General features: G+C 50.9%; 2 protein-coding genes and 1 long non-coding RNA gene across 8 annotated transcripts in view; 2 read left to right on the plus strand and 1 right to left on the minus strand.

Annotated features, from left to right (window-relative positions):
- CADPS (calcium dependent secretion activator) overlaps positions 1–7,293 on the plus strand; it is a 204,950-nt gene extending 197,657 nt beyond the window's left edge. For all 5 annotated transcript variants that reach the window (XM_056501542.1, XM_056501538.1, XM_056501539.1 and 2 more), the window contains 2 exons: positions 2,963–3,067; positions 4,722–7,293. In XM_056501542.1, the coding sequence (XP_056357517.1) occupies positions 2,963–3,067; positions 4,722–4,901 (285 nt within the window). In that variant the 3' untranslated portion in view covers positions 4,902–7,293. The remainder of the gene's footprint in view (positions 1–2,962; positions 3,068–4,721) is intronic.
- The window catches only part of LOC130258300 (uncharacterized), a 35,527-nt gene continuing 20,055 nt past the window's right edge, over positions 4,863–20,334 (minus strand). Inside the window, exon 4 of one of the 2 annotated variants that reach the window (XR_008841475.1) lies at positions 4,863–4,952. This is a non-coding gene — a long non-coding RNA (uncharacterized LOC130258300). Of the gene's footprint in view, positions 4,959–20,334 lie in introns of both variants that reach the window. The other variant, XR_008841476.1, reaches the window with a different exon arrangement.
- FEZF2 (FEZ family zinc finger 2) lies at positions 17,457–19,685 on the plus strand. The gene is given in 5 exon segments (XM_056501543.1): positions 17,457–18,152; positions 18,155–18,244; positions 18,334–18,468; positions 18,560–18,692; positions 19,119–19,685. Coding segments are annotated over 5 exon segments (1,311 nt in total). The 3' UTR covers positions 19,376–19,685.

Raw genomic sequence — 20,334 nt, forward strand, 5'->3', positions numbered from 1 at the left:
GGATCCCCAAGGGGACTCTGTGTCCCCAGCATGAACCCCACTGCCCCTGGGGGGATGGCAGAGCCCCTTGGGGAAGGCAAGGTGGCCAGTGTCCCCACAGGACCACTCTATGCTCTTTTGTCTGAGGTGAATACGTTTCTGTTTAGGAGCATTTGGCTTTTTTGTTGTTTTTTTTAATAATATAGTCATATGCAAATGTTATCTTCTTTGGTAGGTTAGTCATGAATCAGAGGGCTTATGCGTCTTATAGCACATCAACACTAGCAATAGCTAAAGGGAACATTTAATTTATGGGCTAACTTATTTTTATGAATATGCAGGGCTTAAATTCAGCAGTTGGTGTGTGCTCTATGAAGTGACGTGACGGTTTTGTGTATCAAGATCAATGAATTAGACTTTGTCTTTTTCTCCTAAAGCAGAAAGTCTTAGGAGCAAGTTGGCTTTGAGAAAGAGAGCTCCTTTCATGCAGCCACGCCTGGCTGAGCCCTTGGCAGCCGGAGCTCCAGAGGAGAGGGGTGCAATCCACATTTGGTTCCAAGCAGTTTGCTGCTCCCCACAACCCAGTGTGTTCAAGTGCCCTCCAGAAACACAAAAACACATTTCATTTTTCTTACTCTGAAGGTCTCGCAGCAGCAAAGTCACCTTGCCAATAACCTCCAGGCAGAGGTTGTAATTTCTGTTTGGGATCACATAGCTGCGTGGGCGTGTGTGGAGTGGGACAGACAGAAATGGCAGGACCTGCCCCTGCCAGGGACTTCTCATCTCGTGTAGGGTTGACACAAACACCCAGCAGATCGTTGTGTGGAAGATGGGAGGCGGCAGGGGAAGGCAGAGGGCGTGTGTGTGTAACACACAGTTGTGCCCTTCCTCTGGGGCTCTGATTTGAAGAGGTGGCAGAAGGGGAAGGAGGTGTTTGGCTGACCTGGCATCCCTGTGCCAGCACAGCCCTGGGTCACAGCTAATGTCACCCAAGAGCATGACTCAGTTAAGCACTGACTGCAGAGAAGCAGCTTCATGAACATTAACAATTTCTCTGTTTTGCCCACGTGGGTCTGCAGCATTTCATGGGAACCCAGGCAGATCCCCCAGTGACAGCAATTGCTCTGTGCCACCCAACCACCAGCTGGCTGCTGGCTGTCCTGGGTCGGGGTGCCTGGGATCCTCAGGGGATATCCAGGGACACTCTGACTTCTCAGACTAGTCTGAGGGATTGGAAGGTATGAAGCCCCACCAGACCTTCATGTCCTATGTTCATCAGGTCCACACCAGCTACCCAGGTTGCTTCACTCACTGTTCAACCCCAGTCTGATGCCAGGACCTCAGGAGGCAGCTGAGAGCTCCTGCTTGCCAGCCTCAATTAGTCTCATCCAAGCTCTTGCCAGCTTTCTGTCCTGGAGATGAAGGGTCAGCAGAATCTGTGCCACAGGTTGCACAAGGTGTAAGCATTGAGCATGGGGTCACCACGTGCCATGTCTTTGGTGACTCTCATCTCCTTATTTCCTCCCTTTTTTTTGAAGAGGTGGTGTAGAAATTAAAGTAGAGGAACATCATTGGAGTTGAGGGGAAAACCTTTCCCATGCAGGTGTGCTGCAGCACATTTGGAGATGTGCATTGAGCACACGTTTTTGTAGTGCAGGGCTGGTTTAGCTTAGACTCATGTTTGCTTTGGTAAGCCTCATGCCACCTTGTGGGTGCCAGTGTGAAAGGATGGAGGGTAACAAATCACTGGCCTGTTTTGCAATTACAGAATGTTCAGTTGTCTCCATTCCCCTGCTGCACCAGCAGCTTCTGCAGCCAGCAGGAAAGGGCACGTTCTGTGTCAGAGACCCACGACCTGAGGGGCAGTGATGGGGCAGCAAGACCTGGCTTGGACTGGTGTGAGGTATCAGGCTCATTGGGAGGCTGCTGCATCCCAGACTAACTTGGATGGTGCTCTGTCAGGGTTTTCATACACTGGTCTGCTGGGGTTTCTTTAGTATTTTAACTGGTTCTAGATTAATTGCATCTGGTCTGCAGTATGGGATTTGATCTCTGCATGTAAGAGAGATCACGAGAAGGGTGCAAGTGTGCATACAGAGGTGTGATGGCTTTTTGCCTGCTTTGTAATCCCTTGTGCTGAGGTTTTGTGGTTTCCCCACCACCCCCCAGCCCCTGCTTTTCCTCCTCTCGAGGCTCACTGCTCACTGTGTGGCATCAGACATGCCATGTCAGCCCTGGATGGGCAGGGCTCTGATCCACAGCCCACCAGAGCCTCCCTGCACTGCGGGAATGGCAGGCTGCTGCCACTGCTGCGAGCCTTTTTCACAGACAGCAGCACAATTTCAGCCCCTGGAGGGGCCCTGTGAGTTCAGCAGCTTGAAACAAGCTGATTTCTTTGCTGCTTTTCCATCTTTCATAACTGTGAGGGTGAAACCAGAGCATTTCCCACACAGCCTGGGCAGGCACCTGTAGGTGCTTACACCAGCATCCTTCCCCCAGCCAAATCTTACCCTGCATGAGCCTCCCCTCCACTCACCCTCGGGGACCCAGACTCTTGCTGTGGCTGCTTATGATTGAATTTGAAGATGGTAAGTAACCTGAGTGTGGGATTAACATCCTTGAAGGCAGGACTGTGCTCTCACTGTGGCGGAAACAGGTTAAAGCATGGCTCGAGCTAAGCACACATCACTGCTGGCAAGTGCCACCAATGGCAAAAATCAGATTACAAAACCTTGTGGCACTACTGGTGGTAGCAGGTACTGGTACCCTCCTAATAAGTTTATTGTTGTTGTTAAAATTGAAAAGCTCATGCATGGAAATTCTGTTTAAGAGCAGATGCCTGTCTCCCCTCTCAGTCTGTGCCCCCCATGAGCGGGCTGGCAGGTGGCAGAGGTGGGTGTGAGGGGATGCTGGGGGCACAGGTGCCAGTCAGGGCATGGCACAAGCCCCCTGTGGGTGCTGGAGAAGTCTGTCTCTCTTGCAGCAATGGTACACCAGCTCCATGAGTGTCGTGTGCACTTGGCTGACAGACCGCATGGACCTGCAGCTCCACATCTACCAACTGAAAACTCTCATTAGGATAGTAAAGGTAAGCACTGAGGAGTGCCCTGTGTGTGTGCCTGCCTGTGTGTGCTCCTAGGCAAACTCACTGGCACATAAATTAAAGATTCATTAAAATTTTTGGAAATAATTATGATAGCTGTTTATGGCAAGTAGCACTGGATAAACAGGAACTTTGAATACACAGAGATGTAAAACACAGGTGTGCAAATAAGAACAAAATATCTCCGTGCATTAAAAACGAAAACCAAACTCTCCTGCTGTTTGCCCTTACCTGTACAGTAAGTGCACCAGAATTAGCCTTTTTGTGGGCAGATTCACTGATCACACCAGTGAGCTCTGGTGTTAAAATGGGTTAAATCAACCCAAAAGTTTTTAATGCTGTTTTGCTAGAAACATTTAAGCCCAGCTATGGCTTGTGATTATTGTCAGAATGTAAATGAGATTGTTCTCATAGTTAATTGAAGTTGTTTCTTTTACAATGGGTGTATAAAATCAACTCTAAGAGATCACAAAGGTGAGATAACATACCCTGAAAGTAGCATTTTTTTTCCTTAAATGCACGTGTATGTGTATATGTGTGTGTGTGCGTGCCTTGGACTAATGATAATTATTTCAGTGTGAAATCACAGTGGTTTACATGAAATAATAAGATCACAGAAGGGGGTAAATATACTTTTGATCATTTTAGGTTCTATCTAATGCTTTTTGGTCTAGTATTTTATAATGTTTATGGTCTTGTGTGCAGTGAACACATTGAAGGCATGAATAAATTAAAACTGAAATGCATTAAATGTGCTTTTCATAATTGAAAACAACAGGCACAGACAGATAATTCCTACTTGTCAGCTAGCTGAGGAAAGCTTTTTTCCTTGTGCTTTATTTATACCAATATTACATTCAGAAGCAGCTATAACAAACCCAAGGACTTTCTGAAATAGCAGAACAGTAAATAGTTTCTATGCAGAGCACAGAGCAGAATTAAATGAACAAGACCAGAGTTTTATCGCACAGAGTTGAGAAGTTTTTAAGCATAAATTCAAATAGGAGATGTTAATTGTAATAACAAGGGAAATACAGGAACTATGGAAATACAATTCCAGATCGAGGTGAAGAAAGGGAGATTTAAGAAACATGTGCCCCGTGCTTATATTTATACATCAATAATTTTGTCCAGTATCCTGGACTTAGTTTATTTAATCCCTGTACTGTAGGTAGGATTGTTTAATATGGAGCATTCCGGGAATGTGTAATCGTGTCTGTGGGTATGGGGGATAAGCATCCTGCTGCTTGAAGAGAAATAACTGACATCAGAAGCAGGATGAACACATCCAGGAGCAAGGGAAGTTAGTTGGAGCAGAGCCCTTATATTGCTTTGATGTCGTTTTAGATACCAGCCCACCCTATGCAAAGCTCCCCTGAGCCGCTTTGAAGCTGCCCAGCCCACAAAGGCAGGGCTGGAGTCACAGAGCTGTCATTTGTTGCCCAAGGCACCCTAAGTGGTGGCCAGCAGAGATGCTCCTGTGTCCTCTACGCTTCCCACGTCAAAATGTGCCCAGGGCTGGGATCTCCCTGGTATCCCGGCAGTGCCCCCAAACCCCCAGCACAGGGGCACAGGTTGAGTCCTGCAGCAGAGCAGGGGAGCTGGTGCTGGCCCTGACCTCTCCCTGTCTGTGCTTTAGAAAACATACCGAGATTTCCGATTGCAAGGCGTGCTGGACTCCACCTTGAACAGCAAAACCTACGAGACCATCCGGAACCGGCTGACGGTGGAGGAGGCCACGGCGTCGGTCAGCGAGGGCGGGGGGCTGCAGGGCATCACCATGAAGGACAGCGATGAGGAGGATGAGGAGGACGACTAGGGAAGCTGGAGCAGCGGCTGGGCTCGCCTGGTATCCGTGCATGTACCTCGTCTGTAACTCAGTTAGCCACATTAGGAATTTTTATGTCAGCTCTAAATGCCCATGAGAAGTTTACCAATACAAATGCCATGTTAGCTGTGTGGTAATAAGATTAGCACCTCTCTTTGATTCATCAGTTTCCTAATTTCATATCTATATGTTCATAAGCAATATGGAGCACCATTGTTTAATACTGTTAATGGAAAAACTACATAGAAAACATCCTAGGTGTGTCCCTGTTATTAAAGTTTAAACAATGCTTCATTAATGTACTGTATATACATTGATGGTAAATTGTTGTGAAGATGAGTGACTCGAGTCCTTTCATTTCTTTCTCTTCTGTGGATGCCAACTGCTTAAAATTAATTAAAAAAACAGCTTTGTTTTTAAAAGAAAAAACAGGCAATTACAAATGATTTTTTTGTTCTCTCTGTTCATTTAAAAACCAGAAAACAAACAAACCCAGACAGCCGTTTGAATCATTCTGCATCCTTGTTAATGTACCAGGCTCTTCCCTTCGATATGCAGTTAACTCCATAGAGACTACATCCCAAAGGATTAGTCATTCTAATTGCCACACCAGATTAATCCTATCATTATGGATATATCATGCCACATTACAAGTCCAAAGCAGTTGTTTTATGTTGACGTTTGCTCCTCTAAATGTTACATTTTTGTTTAAATTTCAAATAACCGTGTATGTACAAAGACAACTTTAATTACAATCTTAGACTCTACAAATGTGTTTATAATAATATATTGAATATTTATTTCGGTAGATTGTAACCATAATTTACAATTCCTCTGTTTCACAATCGTTTTTATATATGTCATGTACATTGCATTTTGACCAGTAACTGCATGTCCATCAGTTCCTTCTCCAGAGCTTTTACTTTCTGTGTAAAATAGTGATCCGTCTTGCTTTTTTTGCCTTATACAAGCCGACAGTTGTAAAAGTGTGAGAACTGTGGCTTCTCAATAAATAACTATTCAGATGTCCTAATAATAAATTATGGAGTCTTTTTATGTCTGCCTTAGAAAAAATACCAAACCAAGCTGAGATGTAAGAGCCCCAACCTCACAGAATAAAGGCATTTTCTTTTCTCATGGGTGTTCTTTAGTTTATTAATTAAGAAGATGGTTTCCTGATTTGCTCCCCGAGGTCAGGATTGGGAGTGCACTGTCTGTTCCCCAGGTACAAGGGCATTTCTGCCATGACCCTCACAGCTGTTTCCACTATTATCTGCCCTTTATGTCCTGTGATTTGTCCCTTAGAATCTAATTGATGTCTGCTCTGGTTCAGCCCCTGTCATTATATGGCCATCAGCCTTACCCAACTCTTACCTTCCTTCAAAAGGCCTCAGTTTGTATTTTTTCCCAAAGCCAACTGCAACAGCACTTGGACACACAGGGCAGAGACAAACCCCAGTTTAAATTAAATAAAAGTCTGGTTTGATGGAAAGCATGTTTAAAGGAAGCACACTTGAGCTGGCTGCCCAGAGAGGTCATGGATATCCCATCCCTGAAAATGCTTAAGGTCAGAGGCTCTGAGCAACCTGGTCTGGTGGGAGGTGTCCCTGCCCATGGCAGGGGCTTGGAATCAGATCATCTTTGAGGTCCTTTCCAACCCAATCCATTCTGTGATTCTCTGTTAGGTTGAGAGTTTTTTGAGAATATTTGCAGTCCCTCCCTCCCATCAGCCAATTCACACCAGAACTGGTTCCTGCTAGCCCAGGTCTCAGGCATTTGAGAGAGCAGCAGAACTGGTGTGCTTTACCCCCAAACAAATGTTCATCCCTCACAAATAAAAGATGGGCAAATGGAAAAACATCCTACCTGGATGAGCCTTCCTGACATAATTAACAATTAAACTAAATCATCTTCCAGAGCCCAAGAGGCGTGAGACCCACCCTGGACATATGGGAGGAGATTGGGACCCCTGGAACTGCCTGTGAAGGGGGTGTTGAGTCCCAGACTGGGCTGGGATAGTTATGGAGCCTGGAGCATACTCACCTGCAGTGCTGGATTTTTGGGTCCCTTCCCTCTGTGTCAGAGTTTAGCAGGAGCTGTGGAGGTGCTGTGCAGCTCCACCTGGTTGGCCACACCCTACACATTCAGCATCCACCTTTCCCAGGTGTCCTGGGAACACCACCCCCTTGGAACAGGGGCTTTTGCAGGGGCTTCACTTTAGGAGTGCGTGGTGGATGTGCACACTTAGCACCATTTACATGTTGAGAAGCCATCTGATACAACAGAATAGATTAATTTTGAACCCTGACTGTAGCCCAGCAGGGTTGATTTGTGTCTTGCTGCTGGTAGAGGGAAGCATTGCCAGAAAAAGCTACTTCTAAGGACTTAGGCAGGAATATGGCTTTGTGACCACTGGCACAAGAAGCTTTTCCCTCCTCTGACCCACCCTTCATATGTGCAACTACTTGGCCCTGAGTCCTCAGAGGAACTGAGATAGTAGCTGAGTGTTTTAAGTCATATTCTGTGTATCAAAACCAATTCAGATGCCTCTGCAGGTCTATCACTGGCATGCTTACAAAAAATACCTATTTCTTGACCTCATTATGCTTGGAGCCTTCAATCCCACCCTGAAGCCCTCCCAGGACATCCCTGACAAAGCAAGTCTCACAAGATATAAAGCAAGGAACAAACTGCATGCACCACCTGGTCCTTTCTTTCTGGGGGGTTGAGACCCCTTTGAGACCCACACACAGACTGCTGCACATGTGTTCATGCCCTCTTTATCCTCTCCCTCAGCTGCCCCAAATATTTATGTGAAGGACAGCAGGTCCAAGAGGAAGTCCTAGGAAAGCCTTACTGGGTTGGTCACCAGGCTGGTAGCAAAGAGCACTGAAGGACATCGAAATTTATAGCTCTGCTGGCAGTCAGGCAGAGCAGAGCTGGAGAAACAGCTTGATTCTGCTCTGGAAATGTCTCCCTTTTTTTTTTTTTTTAAACACAAAATATTTATTGGGTAAAAACACAGCCCACTTCCACCTGCCACCTTTCAAAATAGTGAGCCCTGCTCAGTTTTTTGAATGAGAGAGTGTGGGTGCAGCCTTCAGGAGATGCTCCTTGCTTGTGCATTGCTAACACACGTTGGTTCCTCCCTAAAACAGCAGGGATTGGGCACCCTGGACTGAGTGCCTCTGTCATGAGCAGTGACCCTATGGCTTGTGACAGCTTTTTGTGTCCTCAAACCCCAAAAAAGCACCCCAGAAATTCCACAGCCTTGAGGTTTGACCACAGAACAGGGAAGCATTAGCCAACTCACTATTTTTAAGGCATTTGGACCCAAAAGATGAGCTTCAATGTTATGTACTTTAGTGAAGCAGGGAGAAGATCTTGTGTACAGCATTGCTGCAAAGCAGGATTCAACCTCCCACTGCACAGCCTGCAGCCTGTGGCTGAGCAAAGGAGGGTCTGCACCCTGATCCCCACTGCCTTTAACCCTGCACGTGGCCAGGGGACTGCTGGCAGCCCAAACCTCTCCTAAATGGGGGCTGCACTGTGGTACCAGGAGTGGGAAGAGTCATCTTGGGTCAATCCTGCAGGAATGTTAAATCCAAAATGGTTTTGTTTTGCCTGAAAAATATCAATCTGGGTTCAAACCCCTCCTGGCCACAGGCTGCAGTCTGGACAGGGCTCAGCTCCTGCAGAGCAAAGCAGCACCTTGGGCAGCACCTGTAAGGGCTTGTGGATAGATGAGAGCACTGGCAAAGGGTGAGGAATGCAAAGATCTGCTGCTGCTTCACTTCAGCCCATTGCTGTGATGGAACGAGCTCCAACAGTCACAGGACTTTCTGCCAGTACAACTGCACCTAGATGAAGAATCTGCCTGTACAGTTATGTCAATCAGTTTTGGGAAAGAGGAAAATTTCATTCTTCTGCCAGCAAAATTTTAAATGATAGATCAGGCCAAAACTTCTCTCATATTTACAGGGAAGTCCAGCGAAAATATCCTTTTTTTGACAGACTTACTTAAAGCATGTGGCATGGAGACTGAAAATGCTATCAACTATTTGACTGACAAGTGTCAGCAGCTGTTCATCCAATTTGTTTTATATTTCACCAACTAACAGATTCTTTCCCCTCTGCTGTAATGCATGTCTTCTGGCCCATAGGCATCTTAGAAATTGCTTTTCTGCCTTTCTAGTGACCAAAACGTCAAAAATATTAGAAGACAATTTGTGTTCAGAAGCATAAACAGCCATGCAACAAAGCAAAGATGATTTTGCCAATGTTCAGGCTGTGTTCTTTTCTAAAAATTCACAGCAAACCTAAGGCAAAAATTATTTCTCTAAGCTTTAAAATAAAAAACTAATGCAGACAAAGCACATGATAAATCAGCACAGGTTAAATCATCAACTACCAAGGGGAAAAGCTGCTGTCTAATGGCCAACCAAAATGCAGCTGAGCTGTATGTCAACCTCTGCACTTTGGATGTGAAGTTCACAACTCTGCACTTCCATCACCAGTATTTGTTCAAAAACCTACTCCATGTTGCCAGGATTCAACAAAGCCACTGTTGTATCAAACCAAGCTCAGCTAGGAGCCCTTTGAGCCATTCACAAAACCCAGCCCTCTACATCTTAAGTCTAGCACTGCTTTCAGACCCCTTTGATCCCAACTGCATATAATATAATTATTGCAGTTTTCACCCATCATGAACTTGCTGGACTAAAAAAAGCCTGTGTGACACCTCTCTCTGGTGAGCTGTATTCCATGATATTTCCTTTAATCAAACACGTTTAGGCTTTCAAGCTAAACCTGAAGTGATATTTTCCTCAGCCTTTCTAAAAGATACATGTTCCATTTCAAGTCATAAATCCGCATTTGTTGTAACTATGCAAAATATGGGAGAAAAAAAGTGCAGAGATTATATGCAATCTGCCAGCAGAGTTGTGTGCCATGAGGAAAATGCCTCACAGGTCAAAACAAAGAAAAACACTGAGCAACAAATTAGTTGCAGGCAGTAGCTAATATGGAGATCAAAAGATTAAAATCAACATACAACGATGAAATCACTGGAATAATAGGAGCACTTAAGAAGATTAAGTCAATAACAGAGTCCAGTGCTACAAAAATAAGGTTTTGATTATACTGTAAAATTTATATTGGGAGAGCAAAAGCAATTACAACCATGACATGCTTCGCTATCCCCGCCTTAGACCATCTTGGCTCATTTCCTATGCAAGGAATACAGTTGTTGAAATAAACAGAAATGTTATGACTCAAGTGCTCGATTCAAAAACAAACCAGGTGGTCAGATCAGATTGGGGACTGTCAAGATGGGGTCTGTAAAATCAGGACTTGTTGCAGATCCTGGAGGATATGACAGCTGGGGGGAGCAAAGGCCACACCGTTTAGGACTGGTTTCTGCACAGAGAGCTCCACAAGCAGCTGATGTCGGGCTGTCCCAGGCTGTCAGCTGGAGAGGAGAAGCGTGCACTGGAAGGGAGGTAGGAGGAGATAAACAGCTCAAAGATGGGTAGTGAACGTGGTGATGAACTTTGGTAACAGAGAAGATATTTTTCTGTCCAGCTAAACAGGCAAAGATTGTGGTCTGGTTTTACATCAGAGGCGGAGCACGCAGCAGCCTCCAAGCCCATCCAGACCCTCACATCAGGGACAAGAACATCTCTCACAGCCATGTTCAGCAGTTCTGGGAGTCAACCAGAGGCACAGCCCAATGGGGATGGGAAGGATGACCCACCAGGGGTACCTAGTGCTCTCCATGACAGACCTACCCTATTCCACGTGCTTGGAATAAGCAGGAATCGATGAGCCAGTCCCCCCAGCACAAACTGGCCATGGCCATGGAACACCAGCTTCACCTATGGACTGTGGGACCAAAGGCCCAGAGCTCCCCATGGAGAAACAACTACCCTGGTGAGGTCCTCTGCACACAGAAAGTCTCAGAGCTCTTGGTGAGTTCTGCAGTGCTCTGTGCTTTGTGAGGAAGAGCTGAAGCTCCTCTGCGCCCCAGGGATGATAACTTGCCTGGGCTTTCCTCAAAACTGTTTTTTTCAATATCACTGACTCCAGCCCCACCCCCACCCCAAAATCACAATCTAGGCTCATCATTAAATCTAATAAATTATCATCTAATTTTACATCATTTGTGGGAGTTCTTGAACATTCAGGAAATACTTCGGTTGTGCAAGTTTTTCCTCCAGTAACAGGATCTGAATTTTTAGTTTGGGTTTTCATTGTTGGCGTGATTTTTTTGTGCTTTTTCTAGTTCATGTCTTCTAGGATGAAATCAACCCATTTCTTGTGCCCAAGCAGCAGAGCAGCACTTTTCACTTGTCAATCTGGGAGCATTGCCAGACTCTCTCTGACTTAGCCATCATGAGGGACAGGGATGCTGCAGTCCAGCCAGTCCCACACACCCCAGAGGAAGGGGACAAGGTGCTGCCATCCACTGCCACCTCCAAACTGTGCAGCCCGTGGAGTCCAGCTCTGCAGCAGATGGGGACACCTGTGATAACAGTTCAAACAATGGCAAATACAAATCTCAAACAACCTAGTGTGGCATAGCCAGAAAGACTGGACAACACTGAGTGATGAGTGAGTGGCAAGATGAGACTGGAAAGATTGGTTTTGGAAAGATTCTTTCTCTATTCGGTTTTCTTCATTGAAAATGCAAGTAATTTCGAAAATGAGATGTTTTTCTATCTCATTAAGGGGAGAATAATTCAAAACACGTGGAGTTTGTCCCACTTACTTTTTTGGCCTTCCTTCTTTCAAGCAAAAAAAGGGAAGGAATAGGAACATGAAAACTGAAGTGGGCTTCTACCCATTTTCACTGTTTTTTGTTCCTTTTCCTGAAACGTTTTCAGTAGGAAAGTGAGAACAAGGCCATCCCCCCATTATATTCTCCTTCTCTACTTCCTCCCACCTTTTCTCCTAAATAGAAAATAAGGGGAAAAAACCCCTACAAACCCAGAAAAACTCAAGAGCTCCCACTCTTTAAAAAAAAAAAAAAAAAAAAAAAAAAAAAAAAAAAAAAAAGAAAGTACAACATTTCAAAACATTAGGAAGGAACATCTTTCAGTTTCAGTGTTCAGAAACAAAACGCAGCATTGCTCCATTACTGCAATGCGAAGGATGACTATTTCTGACAATAAAGATGGAGAAGAGCAGCTCACCCTTTCAACAATTTCTTCCTTGCATTAATGGCCAGGTTGGCTTTGGACATGGTGTGGGTTCCAACCCCTCACCTGCCGCCTGGGCTAGACCAGTCTCACACCAGGAACTAGATTTCCCTCATGATGTCTCTCTCTGCTCCTCACAGGCAGGCAGGCAGCGTTTTTGGGGCATAAAGCCTGGCTGGGATCGAGCCGTTAGTTACCATTCCTGTTGACAGGCAAACTAGAATAGGCTCTGGCTCACTTTCCCCGAGCTGCGGAAGGAGGAATGAGCCGGGAAAAGAGTTCATTCAATTGCTTCTGTTTGGCAGCTCTGCAGGACTCTCCGCACAGACAGAAAGAGATGTGGCAAGTAAGGAGTTGCCATTTTTAGAATTACATAAGCCCATTTGATTGCCATCGAGGCACTCTGTGCAGCTCCTGCCACGGTGCCCTGCCGGTTGCTTTGCAGTGGGACTAGATTTCAAACAGTTTTAGAAGCAGGTCAGATACCAGCTTTTAGAATTGGATTCAGGTTGAAAATTCCGATGTTACTCCTGCCATCATTGACAACATAGACCAGTACAGCCATGCATGGACTCTGAGCCAGTTTGCTTCCAAAATCCCACTAACCACACTACCTTTAGGACCACTACAGTGCTCCAAAAACTTAGCTCCCCAATTTAAAAAAAAAATCCAAAAATATAGAAAAAAATTTATCTGCCTATAGATAGGCAGTAACATAACTCAATAAAAGGGATGAAAAAATACTCTTGAGGGTCTCAAAGCCACTTCTCCATCCAAGGTGGCCTTACCAGGCACTACCCCTGCCCCAGTGTGGCAGTGCTGGTTGGGTGACAGGGCAGTGGGTGACCCCACCAATGCTATGGGCGCTGCAGGATGAGATGGACTGACTGCCCCTGGGGGCTGAGGCACACGGGGCTGCAGGGGTGCTGCTCCCGTTGGACGAGATACCGCAGTTTCAAAGGAATAACCGGGAAAATTCACATGGGTAAGGACCCTGGCTTCACCTCTGCCCCAAACTTTGCTACCCTGACTTCTCTCTTCATTGCTCATTAATTTGTCCAAACAATTTGTCCGTCTCTGACCATTGCAAACAGACTTGCGATCAAACACCTTGGGAGCATCCCCGGGCTGACCCTTCGAGGTTGTAGTTGCTGCCTTGCAGCGAGACAGACCCAAATCCAACTCGGTGGGGCCAGGGCCGGACAGCACTGCAGCCCAGCCCTCCTCCCAGCCCGACCCCGGCCCCTCCAGCGCACCTTAGTGCAAAGCTGAAAACCACAGAAAAAGCTGCTCCCCCTGCCCTGACTCACAAAAACAGCCGCATCCTAAATTGCCTGGGCCGGTGGCTAACCCGGCAGTCCATCACCTCCTATTAAAAAATAGTAGGGAAAAGAATTTGGGGGAAAAGAGTATTTAGAAAAATGCCTATAAAAAACAAAGCAGCTTGGAAATCAAAGCTACCATTTCTAGGAGATTGAAGTATAATTCTAATAACTTTCGGCAGCTTCCACTGCGGAGTTTAAGCAGCTGCCAAGCTAAATAACTAGGAGGATCCTAAGTTATCTTCCAGCGGACCAGAAATGCCCAGTGCCGGCTGGCTGGGCGGAGGCGGCCCGACGGATGCGGGGAGCGGGCCGAGCCTGCGGGGCCGTGCGCTCCAGCCGGCCTGGGACCCACCGGGCCGCGTCCCCGGGAGCCCTGGGCGGGCGGGTCTGGCTGCGGAGGAGCGAGAGGGGAACCCCCGCCTGCTTTCGATGTAGCTGCCGGGCAGCGCTTGGGGCCGGGGCTGCGGGGCGCGGACGGGACCCCCGAGGACGGCGGGCGCTGCAGAAGCCCCGGGTGACCCGGCGAGTCCCGCACGGGCCCGGCCCGGCCCGCCCGGGCACCGCACTCGTTTTTCTAGGGACGCAGCAGCTTAAAAATAACCGTAGGAGCGATCGCGTCCGCAGTGGGAACATCTTTGCGGCGTGCGCCTTCTTGGGAAAAATCCGCAAACCATTTCTCCCTCCAAATGTCGGGGGTGAAGGATTAAAAGCCCACGGGGGAGCTCCCTCCACGGGAGAGGTGGAACGCGGGGCCGAGCCCGGAGCCCGCTGCGCGCCCGACGTGCGGAGGTTGCTGCCCCCCAAAGCCGGGCTGGGCCGCCCGGGCCCCCCGGACCCTGCCCTCCTGCCCGGCACCACCGAGCAGAGGGGCCCAGGCTCGGTGCTGGGCAGGCGGCGGGGCTGGGGCAGCTGTCTCAAAGTCAGTCAGTTGTAATATGCTCGCCGGAACAGCAGAAGTCGAATCGATAGAGACGGCCTCCAGCTGTGCCTAAACCTGCGATTTCAATTAAAATACTGAGCTCTGATGGCCGGGTCTTAGCTGGGATCTCAACGCCCTGATGCGTAAGGCGTGCGGCACCCGGGTTGGAGCCGGCGGGGAGCAGCAGCACGGCCCGAGCGGGTACCCGGCCTCGGGATGCACCGGAGCCGCAGGAAGGAGACAGTCCCGGGGCTCCGCAAGGGCCCCCCCGCCTCTCCTCGCCCCCAGGAGCCCCGAGGCCTGCGGGACCCGCTGCCCCGAGCAGCGAGCCGGCAGCCATCCCCTTGGCCAGGGAGGGAAAGAGGGAGAGACCCGGTTCACAACCACCCCGGCAAGGACGAGGGCGGCTCGGGGAAGCTGGCAGCGAGCTCCCGGTCCCGGCTCCGCAGCCCTTCTTTTATCCTGCCCGAAATCATCTCGTTTACAGAAAATATTTGTTTGCACTATTAGTTGGTACTGGAGTTAATTACTCAACGTGTGAGCGGGGAGTAATATGGATAAAAGCAGCCCCAGTGTTTATTGTGTGGGTGAGCTGTTTGAGCGGTGCTTGAATAAACTGCAATTAGGGTTAGATAGAGATTAATTAACATGTGAGTGGCAAGGTGTAAAATAGTTCCCAACCCTCCACTCAGTATAATCTGCAGGCGAGGAAAAGAAGTTTGTGGAGGCTAATTAAATACTTCGCTAAAGCCGGCGAGCCCCGGGAGCGAGCGGAGGCCAGCGCAGCCTGCCCGCTGCCGCTGCCCGGAGGAGGCGCGGGCTGGGCGGGCAGCGCGGCTCCCCGGGGCTCGGCCGGGCTCTCCCGCAGCCCAGACACCGGGCACGGCTTCTCTGCGGCTCTCCGCTGTCCCATCCCAGCCTGTCCCCCAGAAGCGGGACGGTCCGGCCGCTCCTCGCACGCTGACCCGTCAGACCCGGCCGGACAGGACAGGGCAGGGCTGGGCTGGGCTGGGCGGACGCCAACACCTGATGCTGCAGGCGGGGAGTCCCCCCGGGGCTGGGCGCTCCCCTCCGCCCGCAGGCAGCCCGGGACGGCCGCCGCTTTTAAAGTTTGTTTCTGGAGCGTGTTGTGGTTCGCAGGTGAAAAAGCCTGTCTGCAAACAGCCGCCGGCGAGCTGTCCCGGCGGGGAGAGGAGGCGCGGCTTTGTCAGCGCCGCACAAAACCCCCGAATTCCTCTAAACTTTCTTAGACGAGCGAGGGAGGGGGGAAAAATATATATATATAGGGGCCTTTTCATTGCTTGCTTTACCTCTGGCCAGGCTCAATCTAAACCCTTGGCTCCCCCCCTCTCCCCCGGATAATCCTCCCCTTTATTTTAGAAACACACAAAACCAGGTTCCACGCAGCGCTATAGTGGCTACAAGTGAAAGAGAATTGAGCGCCCTGAATCGCCGGGGGAAAATTGGTTCGGCTGAATAGCCCCGGCGAGGGACGGGGCGGCTAATCAGAGCCCGGGGGGTGCTGCCCTGCAGCCGGGCCCCCCCAAACAGGTGGACGCGGGACTCTCAATTACCGCGTCCTCGCATCTGAGGTTTCTGCAAATCCTCCCCTCCCGCATCACGGCGTTTTAATTAGAGAGAGGAAGGAAAGAAACCCCGGCATCCAGGCGCTATAATGTACCGTCGCCTATTTGGGGGGGCGGGGGGGAAAGGGGGAAGAAGAAAGTGCAGGAGGGAGTGGGAGGGGGGGCAGGACAAGGGCTACAAGGGCAAGGGAGAGTCGCCGGGTGCCCCCCGGGGCAGCGGGCACCTTTAGGGGGTGACAACTCGCAGAACTTCCCTTCGCTGAACACGGGTCTTTTTTATTATTATTATTATTATTTTTAATTTTTTTTTCAGCTGCGAAATCCAGTCCTGGACACGACTCCCTCCGCATTTATTTAAGGCTAATCACCAGCTACCCTGAGAGGGGAGAGGGCTAGAATTAAACTTAGTTTAATTAACATTAATACACTGTCCTAATTAATGGGTTGGCTATTAATTTATACATGCTGGAGAGGCTCGCAGATAAGTGACAATTTATTAATTATCTTCCAGCTCGGTTGCAACGGAGCTGATTGCAGATGGGTTGCCAAAATAACTCGAGCATGGTTGCGTGGTAGTTGCTTTAGAAAAAAAAATCATTCTCCCCCTTCTTTAAAAAAAAAAAAAAAAAAAAGGAAGAAGAAGAAGAAAAAAAAAATCCTCACGCTCATTCGGAGTGGCTCTTCTAACCCCAGCAAGAACTGGAGCACTCTTTTCCACCCAACTTGTGAATCGCACTTGCCTTCTAATTTGCCACATGCAAAACGATTCCTCTGCTTTGCAAGTTGCTTTTTAAGAAGGGAGAGAGAGAGGAAAAACCCAGCTCGCACACGAGCGATTTGTGCGTCTTAAACTGGAAGGAAATTGTGCGTGGAGAGGGGGGGCTCTTCTTCCTCTCTCTGCCCCAACCCACCGCGCTCCAGCCCGGCGCTTCGGCTTGGGGAAGATCCATGGTGGCATCCCCATGTCATTCTGCTCAAAGTGACTTCATATGATGTCAGCTTTAAATGTTCGAGACCGCGATCTGACGCTCAGGAAGATGTTTGCTATCAAAATGTGACTGTGGCCACGCTGCGCTGCTTGGATGAGTCTCGCCGGCGCTGGGCAAAGGTAAGCGGTCCCAAGGAGAGCCCCGCCGCCCCTCGCCGTGCCCCCCGCCCCTGCTCCCGCATTTCCCGGACCGTGGCCATCGGTGGGGCTCGGCTGGGTGGCATTGGGCTGGGGGAGGTTTTTCTTTTTCTTTCTTTTTTATTTTATTTTTTTTTAAATACTAACAAGGTCTAGCTTGCATGTTACTTTAGCGTGTTCCGCTTAATGAGCAGTAATCTGGTACCCTACGTGCCATTGTTCTTGAATATGTTCATTTGAATGTAAATAGGGAGGGGGTGCCGGTGGGGGGTGGGGTGGGGGGAGAACAAGGTGCTTATTAAATTGATTTGTCTCCTGGCTTTTCTGGAATGCAGAGCCGAGCGCGGGAGCGAGTCGCTGCTCACACCAAGTTCCCGCACGGCGGAGCGACATGGCGAGCCCGGGGTCGCTGGAGACGGTCATGCCTTCCTCCTGCCCCCGGCACGACGGCAGAGCCGCCACCGCTAACCCCTCCAAGACCCTGGCCTTCTCCATCGAGCGGATCATGGCAAAGACGTCGGAGCCCAAGCCGGCCTTCGAGGAGCGGCACGGCGGGCCGGGGCCGGAGCCGGGCAAGAAGCCGCTGAGCCTGTGCTCGCCCCTGCCCTGCGTGATCCCCATCCCGCCGCTGGGCTACGAGCTGCCCTCCAAGACTCTCAACTACTCGGAGCTGTGGAAGAGCAGCCTGCGGGGCGGTGCGGGGCTCTGCAAAGCCAACTGCGGCGTGTGCTGCAAGGCAGAGCTCGCCCTGGGCCAGCCCAGCGGCCGGCTCATCAAGCCGCAGGTCATCCACCAGGCAGGGGCCGTTCCGGCCGCCCCCCGCTCCCTCTACTACTTCAACTACCTGGACGCCGCGTACCACCCGGCCGACCTCCTGCACGGACAGCTCTTCCCGGCCGGCCTGCTGGGCGCCCCGCCGCCGGGGGGGCTCTCGGCCCACCAGAAGCTTTTCCTCCTGGAGAATGCCAAGCTGGCGGGGCTGGCGGCCGAGAAGCTGCCGCCGCCGCCTCCCTTCGCCCACAAGGAGCGGCTGCCGGGACACCTGGACCAGGTGATGAAGGAGGCGGCGGCGGCGGAGCGCGGCGGCCCCCCCCCAAGGGCCACGCCAAGATGGGGGGCGGCGGCGGCGGGGCGGCGGAGGGCAAGCCCAAAAACTTCACCTGCGAGGTCTGCGGCAAGGTAAGGGGGGCGCCGGCATCGGGTGGGGGGAGCGGGGGCGGCGGCGGCGGGGCCGTGCCTGACCTCGCCTTCCCGGCGCTTCCCCGCAGGTGTTCAACGCGCACTACAACCTCACCCGCCACATGCCGGTGCACACGGGGGCCCGGCCTTTCGTCTGCAAGGTCTGCGGGAAGGGCTTCCGCCAGGCCAGCACCCTGTGCCGGCACAAAATCATCCACACCCAGGTAGGTGGGGGGCGGCCGGGTTGCGGGAGGCGGCGGCCGCCCCTGCTCTCCGCGCAGCCCCCACTGACGGGCCTCTCGCACCCCGGTGCAGGAGAAACCCCACAAGTGCAACCAGTGCGGAAAGGCGTTCAACAGGAGCTCCACGCTCAACACCCACATCCGCATCCACGCCGGCTACAAGCCCTTCGTCTGCGAGTTCTGCGGCAAGGGCTTCCACCAGAAAGGTGAGCTGAGCCAGGACGCGCCGGGGCCCTCGCCCATCATTAGCGGGGATTAAACGCGGCGAGCCCTGTCCGGCTGGGGGAAGCGAGGGGCGCAGGCAGATCCGCCGCCGCTCCCAATTACTTTGCCTCTAAGCTGGGCCGCATCGTCGGGCAGTGCTGACGGTTCCCCCTAAATGCTTTTTAAATGAAAGGTGCCGGGCCTTGGTCCTAATCCAGAGCCCTCCGTTTGCCGCGGGTCACCGGGTTGACCCTGCCTCTCATTTGTGCCATGCCAGTTGCGCGCTGCTCCGCGCTGACGAGGACCGAGTTTGACAAGTGGGACGGGGGTGCGGGTGGAGACACTTCCTAATGCCCCCCTTACCTGTGCACCGTGAGGCCCGGGCACCCTCGGGTAACTCCCTTTTCCGTCTTTTTCCTCTTTCGCAGGCAACTACAAGAACCACAAGCTGACCCACAGCGGAGAGAAGCAGTACAAGTGCACCATTTGCAACAAAGCCTTCCACCAGATCTATAACTTGACTTTCCACATGCACACCCACAATGACAAGAAGCCCTTTACGTGTGTCACTTGCGGGAAAGGATTTTGCAGAAACTTTGATTTAAAGAAGCACGTCCGAAAGTTGCACGACAGCGTCTCCAGCGCTCCTCCGCCGCGGGACCCTGGGCGCAGCGGGCAGAGCTAAGGGCCCGGCGCCGCCACACTCGGACCTGCTCCACCAGGCCAGCACTATTTATCCAAACCAGCCTTCGCTTCTCTGTCCTTTTCCCAGCGAGCTCAGCCGCCGGTAGCAAGCGACCCCGAGCCGCAGTTGTATATAAGAGGAATCTTATTTAATGGCGCGTTGCGCCGCCGGAGCGGGCCAGGACGGGCCGGGCTGGCCGCCCCCCGCCCGGCGCCAGGACAGCGCTCTTTATACGTGTCTGTAAATCTCCATTTTAAATGTACGCTCGAATAAGTGAGGAATATATCTATATCTATATCTATCATGGGACAATAAACCGGCCCTTCGCAGGTGTCTCATTTCCCAGCTGGGCCCCGGCCCGAGAAGGGAGCGGGCTGCGCGGCGCTGTCCCCGTGCGAGCGCGGCGTGCGGGAGCCGGGCCCTGCCGAGCGCCGCGAGCATCAGAGGAGCAGGATGAGGGCGGGAGGGAGCCGGGCGGCTTCCGAGGGCTGCTGCCGCCCCCCGGAACGGGGTCAGAGCCCTTGCAGGACCCCCGGCGGGGCTGCGCGGCCCCGGCCGGCAGCGCGAAGGGCGGCTCGGAGTTTCCCAGCGCCGCTTTTCGGGGTCGGTTCATTACGGCGTGTTTAAACCGCTCCTGAATGACTATCTTTCCTTGCATGCAGATAAAATGATCTCACGCTTGCTTTCCGAGTAATGACCCAAATTAAGAGAGAAAACACAGACCCTTCAAACCGCATTACATTAATCTAATCACTCCCAGCAGGCCTCAGAAACTCTTTGTGATCAGAATATGGATAATCAAGCACTTGGATTACACTAAATATTCCCTTCTCATCTCCCCCCCTCCCTCACTTTTAATACGCAAGTGTCTATTCCGGCCACGTCGTTAGGAACAATATTATTCTAGCGGAGAAAGGAGATTGAGGAGGCCGGGCGTGTGCGTGCTGCTCGGGCCGGGC

This window comes from Oenanthe melanoleuca, chromosome 12, assembly GCF_029582105.1.
Source record: "Oenanthe melanoleuca isolate GR-GAL-2019-014 chromosome 12, OMel1.0, whole genome shotgun sequence".
Taxonomy (NCBI): domain Eukaryota; kingdom Metazoa; phylum Chordata; class Aves; order Passeriformes; family Muscicapidae; genus Oenanthe; species Oenanthe melanoleuca.